The sequence below is a fragment of the Melanerpes formicivorus genome, unplaced genomic scaffold (genome assembly GCF_026170545.1).
Source record: "Melanerpes formicivorus ecotype bairdi unplaced genomic scaffold, bMelFor1.0.p_v2 SCAF_17, whole genome shotgun sequence".
In the NCBI taxonomy this organism is placed as follows: domain Eukaryota; kingdom Metazoa; phylum Chordata; class Aves; order Piciformes; family Picidae; genus Melanerpes; species Melanerpes formicivorus.
Genome location: NW_027142369.1, coordinates 5,986,633 through 6,000,810, shown reverse-complemented (window position 1 = coordinate 6,000,810; position 14,178 = coordinate 5,986,633). Strand labels below are relative to the sequence as shown.

The following is a 14,178-nucleotide window of genomic DNA, read 5'->3' as shown; positions in this document are numbered from 1 at the left end:
GCTTCCTAGTTAACTTAATGCCTGTGGCCTGATAGGGCATGTCTACATTTAGATGATCTGTTTATGGAACCTGAGTGTTTCAGGAGGTAAAAAGGAAATAGTGGGATTGTGAGAAGCAGTCTATATAAAAAATTACCAATTAAAAAATGGGTATGAGTTGAGAGGTGGAAAAAATTCTTACAAACCGGCATTCTATTCTAGGTCTTTCTCCAGGCTGATGTTTTGGGGTTTTTAAATTACTAGTTTTAACCCTGTTTGTCCATATCCCAAGGGAGTTGCATGTACATTGTATTAAGCAAGGCTTGATCATCTTAATTGCATTTTAACTGTATCCTTAAGTATGCTTTACAGGGTAAACCCTTAAGTGTTGTACAAGCAAGATAAAACATTACTGAATCATCAGTACAGACCCTTACATTCCTCTAGATGTTAAGACTTAGTGCTGGTTACTCTGATGTACACTTCCCAGCTTTGAGCCTGGGTTTGCTAGGGATACCAGACAAAAGTATAAGGACTTTCCTCCAAGTTCATCCCTGGAAACGCACTCCTACTCTAAGGAAGGTAACTCCAGCTAATCTGGAATGTTTCCAGATTTCTTCCACCGTATATAGAGGGCAGCTCAATGAGGTCACAGTGCATATCACCAAAAACCAGGCCTGTGTCATGAGGGCAGAAGGACCTGAAAGCTAGAGCATCCCTCTAAAACGTACCTGTTTGTAATAGACCTACTTGGTAAACAAGACAGGAGTGTTCATCCACCTTTCATAGCCCACCCAGGTGAGATGTCATGTTATCATGGAATTAAATGTCAGGTAGGCCCAATCCTTTTAACATGCTAAGGATGAACTGTTCAGATGGGTTTGGGCTCAATTTTTAAGTCTCTGGGATTAAAAAAAAAGTGTTTGTTCGATAACTGGTAAGAGTTCTTATATTGCTGCTGTGACTCCAAGAGGGAATGAGCTATTTTTCAATCCATCACAAATTACATTGGTTGCTTTGTTTAATTCTGGATCCCAGCGCCTGCAGAATGGCCACGGAAGTTCAGCCTTAACCTTCATTCGCCGTTGTACAGCTGCAGAAGCATCCTGCTAGACTAGTACTGCAATTTTCCAGCCTTGAGGGTACTGGGACCTGTTCCAGGTAAGTTGTGAAAATAGGAGATCAGATAGGTTACTGCTTAGACTCATTCACAGCATAACTGTAAAACTGGGCAAGCATTCTAAGAAGCAAAGTTACCAACAGATGAAGGTTTTCAAGAAAAGCTGTTCATGTGCATGTTCTGCACCTGCTTGTACTGCTGTCTTTGGAGTCCAGAAGAAATTGAGGTATATACAACCTACAGTTAGTCCAGAAAGGAGGCAGAGAACGTGGGCATGCTGCAGACAGAGCAAAACTTCGGTGGCGAAAGGTTCCAGCCTTCAACCATAGCAACAATTGAAAAGTCTGGGTTTCATACACGGGAGACATAACTTGCTGTGTTTTTATGGGAGGCTGGCTCTCTGATGAGCTGCTGTCTTGATTTAATACTGTGCTAGTTACAGTCATTGGAGCATGTTTTTTAATATAAAGTGAAATCAGTAACACTGGTCAAAGATTAAACAAAGCCCTCTGGATTGCTTGGGGGGAAAAAAGGCAACGTAAAAAAGGGAAGTATTAATGGACATTGTATTAATGGACAATGTAAAAATATAAGCAAATGGATAATAACTTAAAAAGTAGAATGCTGCTGGAGAAGAATTTAAATAGCTGCTGATTTACAGGGATTTCAGACTGGTAGTCCTGTTCTGCACTGTTGCATCTCCTGGAGATGCAAGGTGTCTGTCTCAGAAGTTCTCTGAAATAGCTCCATGTGAACAGCTGTGGTTTAGGTTGAGACCTGGGAATTACTTAGTACAGGGTGAATTTATACTCATAAAATACGCCTTTCTAATTTAGACTGAGGATGATTTGTATGAAATAATACTGATTTTGATACTCCACTTGTAAGGGATTTCAATGAGAAATGCATAAAGATATTGTATGTGGGCTGATCACCTAAAAGGGTTCAGAAGCATTCCATAGTCATCTGTCACGGTTGGTGTTGCTTTTGGAAGTGCATGCATACTGGAGCCCTTGTGTTGTAAGTTTTCAGATGAGGCTAAGCCTTTTCTCTTTTGCTGCAGATGTACACTCCAGTGGCTGAAAGCATGGAAATTTGATTTTAAAGTGTGCTTGTCTCAGTAAGGCTTATTTTAAACCTGCTGATGTTCAATGACTTTTTGACAACTGTACTATTTAATGGGAGGTTGATGCTGTTAGATTGGAGAGTTCAGTACAGACTTCTACCCTCCTAGTGAGGCCAGAGATGATAAAAGTGTACCTTCACGCTGCTGCTGAATTGGTGTTGAATAGTGCTTGGGGATGTGCAATTTGTTAATCTCGCCGCTCAGCAGGATTCGATCAACATTGTGACTAAGGATATGGGGGTTAATGAAGCAGCTGCTGAACCAATTCACAGGAGTCTCTGCTAGGAACAATGAATGTTTGGGTAAAACTGTAAAACCCCTACATTTTCAATCTGCTTCTACTTCTTCATGTCTGAGAATGGTGTTAAGTTAGAACATCTTATCCTGAAAATCTTGTTTCCTCCCTATGGCTCTCCCTACCTCCACAATTCCCCTAAAACACAAGTGAATTCCTCACGGTTTCATTAGCCAGGAAAGCTGGAAGTTGCAGTTCTTATCAAGCAACAACTGCAAATCAAACAACAGAGCACAACTTCTGGCATGTTTGAATTTAACCTCAAAGTGGAAATGAATCTACCTCACCAAGGTCTAGATTATCTGCAGTAAGAAAGAAGGAAAATGTAAATTATTGTAAGTACCAAATAAGTACCAAAGCTAATAATAGACATAATACAAATGTTTGTCTGCCTAAAGCTTTTATTTGTGTGTGCTCTTTGAAAAGCACTTTACAAAATTTCTTAGTAGTTATGTAACTAGCCATACATTTATTTTTATATATAGGCACTATTTACAGCTTGTGTTCCTTTGGAACCAAGTATGGAGATTCATTTCTTTTGTTAGACCAGTTGTGTTTGTATATATACAGTTGTCTATCAGAACTGTGCTGCACAGCAGAGTGAGAATAATCACAGTCCTCAGTGTTCACTGTTACAAACAGGACAACAAGTTAAGCCTCTCAAATACCCAGAAAGCTGACCTTCAGACTTCCCTCTTGCTCAGTTTGGTGAATAAGATAAGCTTTCCATACTTAGTCATTTAAAAGAAGACCTCCCTGTAGAGTGAGGTGCCTGCCACCAGTGACCTAAGCTAGACTCAAGACCCTAAAATCTGAACTCCACACAGTATGTTTAATTTTCCTGATAGAGTGGCATCTAATTCAGGTTAATTCTGTAGCAAGGAAGAGCTACGTTTGCATGACGTGTTTATGTGCAAATTGGTCTTGAGAACTCTAGCTGAGAGATCTGTGACTGTGGCTACATGCTAAGTGATGTGATACCTGAAGGAAATGGCTGTGGTAGTTGTGCAGTTTGTTTGGAGCTCAGAGCTGTCTTTTGCAGCCTGTTGCCAATATAATGATGCTTAACTGTATCCCAAGGGAGGAACACATTCCCACCTCATACCCTGGCAGCACTAGGGGCCAGATGAAGTGCCTGATGGTTTTATGAGGAACAAACTTCAGGCCCTCATCTCTGAGTACAACTTGGGTGAAGTTCTACCAAAGTCACTGCCCAAATATCCTCATTTTTGATACCTAATACTGATTTTCTGCATTTTGAGACAGAATCAAAGAGGTCAAGATGGGAGGGAGAAGCAAGGTGCCAGTCTTTGGCTATCCCGCTGCAAGAGGTGAGTCATTCTGATACCTGCAGCCATATCTTCTTTTGGTACAAGAAGAGGACAAACCTTTTCACAATGTTAATATGGAAGTTAGGAATAATCAGAGCATCAAGATTGCCTGCTACATCTGAGAACAGCAGGCTGGTTACAGCATCTCCATCAAAAGACAAACTGCCTTCATATCACTGGGCAGTTATGCTAGTCCCTATGAGGAACATGCATGACAGTCATCTGCCTCGGTTCTGTTCTGTGCTTTGATAGAACCTAAGCTTTTGGGTAACATCCCCAAGTCTTCACACAATTGTTTTGATCCTTGCCTCTTCAGACATCACCTTCTCAATACACCAGGCTCTACTGTGTCTTTAATACCTTCAAGACACCTTCCTCTCATTATCGGTGCTTGAAATGACATCTTTCCTGGTTTTCTGGACGTGTAGTTCCTGCACTTCTGTATCCAAGCTGACTGCTAGCACAGCAAGCCTTTGTTTCTAGCACCTCCTTAGCTTATGAGTCTAGCTAAAATCAATACATTTGCTTTTCTTTCAGGTTCACAACCATTCCTACACTGCTGTGGCATTTGTTGCTTCTCTGAAGGGCTCAAGTCAAGAAGGTTATGCCATCTTTCCTTGCATCTTTTCTTGAGATGCAAGTACCCCTCCCTTGCCTTCAAGTTCATGCGAAGGACCTATAAATCACTGCTTCCCCTTCATCTCCCTGTATGTTTTGCTGAATGATAACTTGTTTGCCTTCTGTATTTGACTATTTTCTATGGATTTTAATGTTAATGAGAGATTCTACCCAAACTCTCTCTTTTTGTATTTTAGATTCTGTGTTATGTTAATTTTGTCAGAAGCCTACACAGCTGTCTTAAAACTTCATCACTGAATGAGCATCTTGCTCTGTATCAAAGTTCAATGCTAGGTTTTTTGGGAGTTACTTTCTGAATGTTTGCTTTCAGACACCAGCCACAGACTCTGCACATCACCAGCATCCCCCCACCCTGTATTCAGATTGACCTAAGGCACATAAACAAATGCTTGGGTGGGGGGTGTTTGTGATTTGGTAGCACATGTAGATTTGTTTTCATTCAAATTTATGTAACAGTTTATTTACCAGATGAACAGTATTGAAGACAGCATTTCAGAATGAGATATTGCAAGGAGAAAAGCTATCTTCTGGCCACCTTCTTTTTTCCTGTTGTTTACAGCTCCAGGGTCTAGTTAAAGGAGACTTACTTCATAGCTGAGAAGCTGGTTGATGAACAGTGGAGTCATATTTACAAGAAAGCTGCTTAATAACAGTCCCAAGCAAAGGAGGAGGAAAAAACCCTTTCCTGATTGCTGTGAGTTTAACTCTTGTATTGTAACCTTGTGAATTCTGTTATTCCCATTCCTCAGCAACTTATACTTCAGACAGCAGATGAATGGTGGACCTTTGTTGATAGTTGTAATCGTTGCTAGGGGACAGTCTGAGGGAGGTGAATCATGCCATTTACAGTCAGCCTGAAGGAACATTTGGAAATGCCTGAGCTTAGAAATTTCCTTCTGTGGTCTGTGTTGCTGAGAGTTGAGTAGTTTGTGCCTCTGAAGTGAGTTTTAGAACTAGAGATGATGCTGGGAGACATTAACCATCTTGGTGTCTTTTGTTGCTTGTATGTGTTTTAAATCTTCCTGGTGCTTCTTATTTATTTGATAATTACGATTTTAATTTTTAAAAAACAACATGCAAAGGGTATGAAAAATGGTAAGAAAGTTGTTGCAAATCGTGTTACAACTAAATACTACAACTTTTCATCATTTCTTTACTGTAAGAAGCATGGTTTCCAAATGCAATTGCATTTACATACCTGAACTCTTCTGGATATATTTACAGACATTTATTTTATCTTACTGTACATATTCACAGGTACTTATTTTACTTTGTCTGCTGTGGGAGGAGGGCAGCTTCAGGTATCATTAGAAATGAGAACTTGATCTGTAGCATCTAAGTTAAATTTTACAACCTACATCTTTGGTGAAAGGTAGGTAAATACAAGTGCTCATACTATAGAATTTATGTCACAGTTTGGAAAGAACATAGCTAGGGCTGACAGGTGTTACATGGGAGAGGAAGAAACCCAGCATAGGAAGTTTGGGAGTCCAATAGTCAGGGTGTGTTTTTTGCCCTCCTTGAGGGCATGGTGTACCCAAGACTGGCAAGCCAGGTCTTATTCCTCCTCAGGTCAGCAGGGTTTTGCCAGCACACAGCGCTCTTGTGTGACCAGCTTGAAGTTTGAGGCTCAAGAGAACAGTTAGACTTGGCACTTCAACAGACTCATGGTTTAGCTTTTCTCAGCGAGTCTTCCATGTCTTTTGCCTCATAACCCCTCAGCTGAAGGCTGTGAGCCCCTTGCAACACTTAATAATATTTTACATACCGCATCAGTGGCAGCGCTTTTCACAACAAGAAAAATGCGATTTCCTAACGTTGTTTTGATTTCAGCCCTAGAGGTGAGAACGCACCCGAATCCCTGGAGCCGGAACCCCCAGTTTCTGCCCTCGGCCTCCGCCCTGGATCGGCGGGAGGAGCCGGCAGAGGGCGCCCGTTCACCGCCCGCTGAAGCCGAGGCGTCCCGGTGCCCAGCCCCGTCCCGATGCCCAGCCCTGTCCTGTGTCCGGCCCCCAGTCCGGTCCGGGTCCCCAGCGGGCTCCTCGTCCCAGTCCCTATCCCGATCCCAAATCCCGTTTTAGTCCCCTGCCTCATCCCGTTCTCCAATCCCCTCCCGGTCCCCAGACCCGTCCCTGGGCCAGTCCTCCTCCTATGGCTGCACGTCCAGCACCCACCATGCTACTGCTAGAGGCCAAATATTTTCTGTGCCGCACGTGAGAATTTGGCATCTAATAGCACCCCCAGGAAGATTTCCTGGACAAGAAGTCTGGTTTTCGCGACTGAGCTCCACGGCTGACACGCACTCCCCTGCAGGTATATCACTACTGGCAACACCTGGATTGGACCACGCTGTTGTCACTTCGTTTCAGGATTCCGCAGAGGTGCACACCTACAGAGGAGTCACACCCGAGGTGTGAAAAGTGGGAAAGCATCTTTTATTTGTAGTCTGTCTTCTCTGAAATGAACTATTTTACTTTTTTTCCAAATACTATGCTCTTTTCACTGTGTTGGTTAACATATCCATCCTTTGGTGTGAAATCTGTTCACAAATCAGGAGATCGTAAGCCTTCAAGAAGTTTAAGCATAAAGCAGCCCAGCTCTCTAAAGTATTGAGAAATAATTAACCATTCTTTTTCTTCCTTTTTTCCGGTCTCAGAAACACTTGGACTACGATTCACAAAATAAAGGGTTCATTTAACTGCTTGTACGCTCCTCATACGCTCTCCCCAGAAACGTAGGGCACAACAGCTGCATTGGCTTGAAAACAAGTGGCAGCCCACAGGGGCCAGGTCCGGCTAGCAACCAGGAGTTATCCTTCCTCGATCTACTGGTTTGAGGGTCAAAAATAAATCGTGCCTTAAACAGAATGCTCACCGGCTAATTGACACCATTCCTGTGTAATAATGGGATCCATCCAAATGTAAATCCCAAGCCTGAGGCTTGGGCTACTCTTTATTTAATAAGAACCCAGATGCTTTCCCCGCGGCGTCTAATGGGGGTGCAACGGGAGCCCGGGAGGTGCGACGGGGCTGAGCCTTTGCGCAGTGGCGGGGGTGCGGGAGCGCAGTGCTCCTGGGCTTCGTCCCGACTCCTCGAGGACATGGTGACAAGTTTCTCTTCCCGCTCAAAGACCGTGAGAAGCAAACGCAAAGTCTGATCTCATTCATGTGTCGGTGACTGATGCTACTAAGAGTGGGGTCCTCGATACGTACAGGGTGGCCTGAAACAAGGATCGTCATGAAGTAAACAATTAAACCCGATCTCTGGTGGGACGAACAGGCCACTGCAGCGAACGCCGGTGTCTGTCATCTAGTAATGGATTGCTGGCAAACTGCTCAGGGCCCTCAGGCAAAACAACAGATGTCTCTCCCTCAGACGACACACAAACACATACACACCCGCCTGCCTTGCCGAAAACACGTATGGAAGATTAAGTAGTTAATCGCGAACGTAATTTCAGATACGGTTTGCCTGACCGTGTAAGAGCCAAACTATATTTTGCGGGTTGATTATGATCAAACCAGAAGCAGGGAGAATGCACTAATAAGTAGCTGATGCAAAGGAATAGAATAGAATAGAATAGAATAGAATAGAATAGAATAGAATAGAATAGAATAGAATAGAATAGAATAGAATAGACCCGGTTGAAAGAGACCTTTGAGATCATCGAGTCCAACCTATCATCCAACACTACCTAATCAACTAAACCATGGCACCAAGCACACCATCCAGTCTCTTCCTAAACACCTCCAGTGATGGTGACTCCACCACCTCACTGGGCAGTCCATTCCGATGGCCAATCACTCTTTCTATGAAGAATTTCTTCCTAACATCCAGCCTAAACCTCCCCTGGCACAGCTTGAGACTGTGTCCTCTTGTTCTGGTGCTGGTTGCCTAGGAGAAGAGACCAACCCCCACCTGTCTACAACCTCCCTTCAGGTAGCTGTAGACAGCAAAATACCAGAGATAAAGATTACATCTGTGAAAAGTAGAGCAAACCACTGAACGTCAGTCCTAGCAAACACGAACCTCATTTAGTAACGCTGTGCACCTATGTTCAACTTTATGACCAAATGTATTTCCTCAAAATCGGAGACGAGGATCACTCGGGATAATTCCTCTCCCCCCGCAAAGTTAGAATAAATTCTGCCCTCGCAGAAAAATAATTCACATCCGTGGTGGAACAGCCGTTCGGCTACAGCTGCCTCTGTTTTCAGTGGCGGGTTGTCAGCCGCGCACCCGTGTGCTGCCAGCCGCTCCGGCCCGGAGCGAAGAGTGTTCCTCGACGGAGAGCTCACGCAGGGAGCCTCGGCACCGTCCTCGGCGCACGGTGATACCTGCGGTGATACCGCGCGTTGGCAGAGCGGCGGAGCGGACAGGCGCCATTTGCACCTTGCCGCGTCAGGTTTCAAACGTGCAGGCAACAGGTTGCGCCTGACCGTTGTTTCTAAGTTTTTCCTGTTTAGGTTTTTGTGCTGCAACGCGGGGTTTATGCTGCACGTTTTGAAGCATCCCTAAAAAAGTCTGTTCCTGCCCGCTTAAGTACTTTGTGGAAGTTTCACTTTTTAAGGCGGAATCTTTAAAACTGCTGGCTGGCGTTCGGCTCGGGCATTGCTCCCCAGCAGAGGCGAGCAGAGAGATCCGCAGTTCTGAGCAACGGGCGCAGGCGGGGGCGCAGGTGTAACCGCCTACGGTTCGGTCCCACAATCACGAGCGAGCCTCGCCGCGGGGCCTCGCGTTACCACCGTTCAAAAAGGTGAACAAGACAGCCGCAGGGAGAGCAGAACCTGACCGATCTACGGACAGAGGCTACGGCCGCCCCTCTCACAAACTTTCGCTCGAGGGGTCCTGCCCAGCGGAGGCCGGACGGCGGGGCGGGGGGGGTTGCCGTGGGGGGCGCAGCCGGGAGGCGCAAAGAGAGGGCAAAGCGCAGACGGGCAGCGGCAGTAGCTCGACGCGGCAGCTCGCCGGGGCTCTGCACCGCGGCCCGCCCCCTCGGCCGCCCAGGGGCGCCGCCCATTGGCCGGAGCCGACCCCTCCGCGCCTCTCATTCGCGGCGGGCCGTGTTCGTCATGGTGCTGCCACGGCCCGGGTCTAACTGCTGGGGCAAGGGTGCGCCCCACCACAGGTAGTGCCGCCGCGGCGGTGGACGGAGCGCACATTGTGGCTCGTCGGAGCTGCCTGCGGCCGTTGGGTAGGAGCTTCGTATCACTGCTGCCGGCTTCGAGGGAGTTCGCCGCGGGCGGCTGTTTCCTTTCGCTCCTTTCTCCTGCTGCGGTTCGCTTCTGCCCGCGCAGACCCTCCTGCAGCTGCGGGGCGAGCTCGGCGAAGAAGACCGGCCTGTTGCTGTAGGGAGGAGGGTTCGCGGCGGCGCGGCGAGTAGCCCCGCGTCTCCCCCCGGCGCGGGGGCGGGGGAGCGATGAGCCGCGTATTGTTTCCCCTGTAGGCAGCGCCCGGCGGGCAGCGGGGCGGCGGGCCATGAGCTCCACGCCTTTGTCTCCCGAGTGAGCTGGCCCCGCTCCCGTAGCCTCCTGCCGCCGCCAGCCGGAGCCCGGCAATATGGACGTGACCATCTCCGAGCTCCTGGAGCAATTCCTGCAGAGCCCCTTGGTGACTTGGGTGAGCAGAGGCGGGCGATGGGGAAGCTGCCGGCCCGGCGGAGGGTGCGGGAGGTGGCGAGGCCCTCCCAGCATCCCTACCAACCCCGCTGTCCTTCCTCCCGGCAGGTGAAAACCTTCGGGGCTCTGGAGAGCGGAGATGAGGACAACCTTGGCGTCTACATGGACCTGGCGGATGGCGTCGTCCTCAATAAAATTATGCTGCAAATGTGAGTGGGCTTCTGCGAGAGCGCAGGGGTGGTAGCCCCTCGCTGAGCCGGGCCGGGAGTACCGAGGGGGCGGTAACGCCGAGCACGCCTCGGCCGCTCAACCCGACGCGGGTGGCGTCGAGGTTGCTGAGGGAGGAAGCGAAGGAAGGAGAAAGATGCCAACTCCTTCGGGGCCGGGTGTCGCTCTGTGGTCCGGCAGCGTCTGATCGGAACGCTTTCTCAGCAGACAGGCTGGAAGGACAGGATATCGGGTCAAAGCACCAGCTTTACCTTTTTATCCTGTTGGCTGCACTTAGAAATTGACAAAACCAAACCAACCAGCCCCTCCAATCAAAACTCAAACCAATGTGGGCATATAAAATCTGCTGTAACTTCTTTTTTTTTTTTCTTTTTTCACCCCCCTCCTTCCCCCCCCTTTTTTTGTTTTTTGTTTCTTGGGGTTTTGTTTGATTTAGTTTCTTTTTTTTTCTCAAGCAATTACATGTTTCTGGTTCTGTGGTAGCACAAATATGGAAATGAAAGTATTTTATCATGTGAAGGTTACTAGAAGCATTTAATTTGAAGTGCATGAACTTTGACATTAAACACAATTTAGAAAAAAATCAGCTTCAGTGGTACCTCTTTTGGGCAGCACTGTAAGGATGTATCTTGAGGAAACTTATAAATAGGGTATAAGAACACATACTGTAACAAGTGAATTGTTGATAGAGTTAATGTATTTTTTTTTTTAGATCGCATCCTTTCCTGTTGCTTTCCTGCATGCAGATCACGATGGGTTTTTATCACCTCTGTTTGCTTTTAAATATTCTGAAATGTCTTGATAAAAACTTTGTGGGGACTAGTGTTTGACTTTCAGGGAAGGAGAGTTTTTGAAAATGATTTAGTTTTGGCACTGTATTTATTTAAGTGCATGAAATCAATTGAAGCTTGACCAGCGACTTGCAATACTAAGCTATAGTCCAAGCACTTAAAATCAAGAACTCATATTAGAATCTTCGAAATTCTTGCAAAATAACTTAGTGTGAGAACCTTTGCCCCACCCACTGCGGTTGGCAAGTTTTGTTATCTTCTGGTACCTGGCAGCTCCATCTGAAAAGGTCATTAAATTTTCTTCTGGTTTGTTGTTACAGTGGAATTTATGAACTTAGTGAAGCTGGTGAAGATTCACAATTTTTAACAAACTCTCAATCAATCAGCCCACCAAGGGATAGCAAACTAGAGGTGTGAAGAGAAGACATAATTTCTAGCATTTCTCAAGGAGTAATTACACCTTAAGAGAACCTTCTGCAAATTAGAACCCTGAGTTAGAGCATTCAGATCCAGACTTGTAGTTTTCCAACATGGTGGCAAACCAGATTTTAATTTATGGCTATTATATTTGGCATGGAGATGACCAACCAAACCACCAAGGAACAGCAGTTGAGTGTGAATAAACTATCACTTATTTAGTATGTGAGAATATCTTATTTAAACAAGAAAAATAACATTTGCTCTTGGATTTTGATACTAAATAGGCAGAAGTTACGTGACTTTTGAATGACTGTGGCATTCTTGTAAGTGATGTATTTTAGAAGTACTTTACCAGGTGGTGTATGCAAACAAGTGTTTTGTAGTTGGCCACTGAAGTGTCCAAGGAGACATAAAATTGTTCAGGTCTATGGAGCAACTTAACAGTGCTCTAAGGACAAGGAATGAATAAGATCTCATTGAAATAAGGAACATAAACATAGAGGCTAAGTGCAGTGACGTTAGATGGCGTTTTGTGGGATATCATGCGTTTGTGAGAAGCCCTGGCATGTTTGCTTGCCTTAAGCAGCCAGGAAAGTAAATTTGGCTTTGAAAAGCATCTTGGCCAGCAGTGTCACAAGAAGTGTGAGTGGGGGAAGCACAAGCAATCTAGAGTAGGAAACTGTTCCATTCTACACAACCAGGGCTTTTTCCCCTTTTTAAGGAGCTTTGGCAAGTGCTTCTAATAGTGTCCTATAGGAGCTTAAGCCCTCTACAGAGAGCCTAGACTGTTTAACTTAGGAAAGACTGCAGTTTTATTTATGTATCTCAACACCCAGCAAGGTGCTCAGGAGAGATGCTGATTATGACCTCCTCTTTTTCCTGGCTTAACCTTTAGAAATGGCAGAGTAATTACCTCTTGCTTGTAAATCAGGAAAGCCTTGCAGGGCATGTTTCTGCCCCACAAACCTTTCAGAATAGAACAATAAATGTATTTTTTAAAATTCTTGCTCATCAAGTTCTGGTGCCTGAAGATCATAGAAGATGACTCTTAGTGTTTGACTTGAGATTTGTTCTTGTTGAAATTGTGTTAATGAAGGCCTTTGATAAATCTGCCAGAAATTGATATGCCGTGCTTTGATGGTGTTGATTGCCTGAAAGCAGAGGTGCCCACACACACTCATTTGCAGAGGGCAGGGGGTAGCAGACTGAAGGAGCTGGAGTCCTGATATGGGTAGCTGTTTCTTTGCTTAGTGTGTCATTCTGCTTTTAGTTTTTTAGGTTAAATATTCTGTTTTCATGCTTACTGGAATGTAAACGGCTTAGGCACGTGAGGCTGCATCTAAACACCAGGTGTGATGCAGTACCTCCCAGATAACAGGTTTCTTTTGGTGAAGGTTTCAAATTTCATTATAAAAAATAGAACACTTCTGTCCCGCAGCTAAACAGACTTTAAATTTAATCTATGGCCAGAAAGACAGGTGGATCTGTGAAGAAATCCAGATATACCTGTTCAATGCGGATTGCTGAGTGAAAGTAGGGCTTCAGCTGTTTGAGTGTGCTCTGAGTTTGCTCAGCCTCTAGTTTCTGTTGTAATGGGTTGGATTTTGCCCAAATGCTGTCTGGCAGCTTAGAGTGGGCGGAGATGATCCGAACTGCTGGATGTTGTGGTGTCAACATTTTTTAGGTGGTGGATTTGTATCAGCAAAGCATCTGTGTCACCAGTGAGATATGTGACATCTATCACTTTTCCTGCCTGCCAGGTCCCTGCTGACTGCGTGACAGGAGGTGAAGTAAATAGGGATATGCCTTCCTTTTATCCTCTTTAGAAATGAGCTGCCTCGAGGAATGCTAGCCTTGAATAAAATGTAGTTTGCTCAGGAGCACCAAATGTAGCCATGGCACAAGGGTGGGGGAAGGGAATGCAGCTTGGGCATAAACAGATCCTGGCCTGAGTAGTCAGTAGGTAATCTACTGTTTGGCTTTGCTGGTCCTACCTTTGCTTGCTGATGACCCCTAACAAAGCAAAACCCTTTTAAAAAGAGTGTTGGGGTTTGTTTCATTCCCAATAGTGGTGCCTAGCTCTTTAATGAATTAAATCTAATAGGAAGAGACAGACAGCACTTTTCAGTTTCCCCATTTATGTTTTGAAACTAGGCGACTATTTTTTCAAGTAATTCAACTGAAAATGAGTGGCTTCCTTTTCCTGTGCTCTCTTCAAATGCATACCCCCAACCTGATCATGTATGCAGTACTCATTTTTGCAGTACTGAGTGAATATTCTGCATATAAAAATGTTTGTTAGTCTTTGAAGTGAAACTGGTGTCTCCTGAGCTTCTGTGTTTCTGATGGATTTGTGTGTACCATGTTAAGGAGCTTCTCTGTGGACAAATTTTAAAGAACTTTTTTTTTTTCAGATGGTTGAGTCACTTCCTGGTATGAAACTAACACATGGCAGTGCTGCATAGACTGCCTTCAGTGTGGCAGCTGCAGCTGTGGCATAGTACCTTCAAGCATAAGCAAATATTTGCCTGGCTTAACTTCTTATAGGAAGTTTTACGTGGGAAATGATGTGGGGGGTTTACATGTGCAAGCACTTAAGTGTTTTCTTATTGACTTATTCTAATACTTTTA

General features: G+C 45.3%; 1 protein-coding gene across 2 annotated transcripts in view; it reads left to right on the top strand.

Annotated features, from left to right (window-relative positions):
• The first annotated feature begins 9,636 nt into the window (after positions 1–9,636).
• CCDC88C (coiled-coil domain containing 88C) overlaps positions 9,637–14,178 on the top strand; it is a 95,261-nt gene continuing 90,719 nt past the window's right edge. The window contains exons 1-2 of one of the 2 annotated variants that reach the window (XM_068148783.1): positions 9,637–10,109; positions 10,217–10,317. In XM_068148783.1, the coding sequence (XP_068004884.1) occupies positions 10,050–10,109; positions 10,217–10,317 (161 nt within the window). In that variant the 5' untranslated portion in view covers positions 9,637–10,049. The remainder of the gene's footprint in view (positions 10,110–10,216; positions 10,318–14,178) is intronic. The other variant, XM_068148784.1, reaches the window with a different exon arrangement.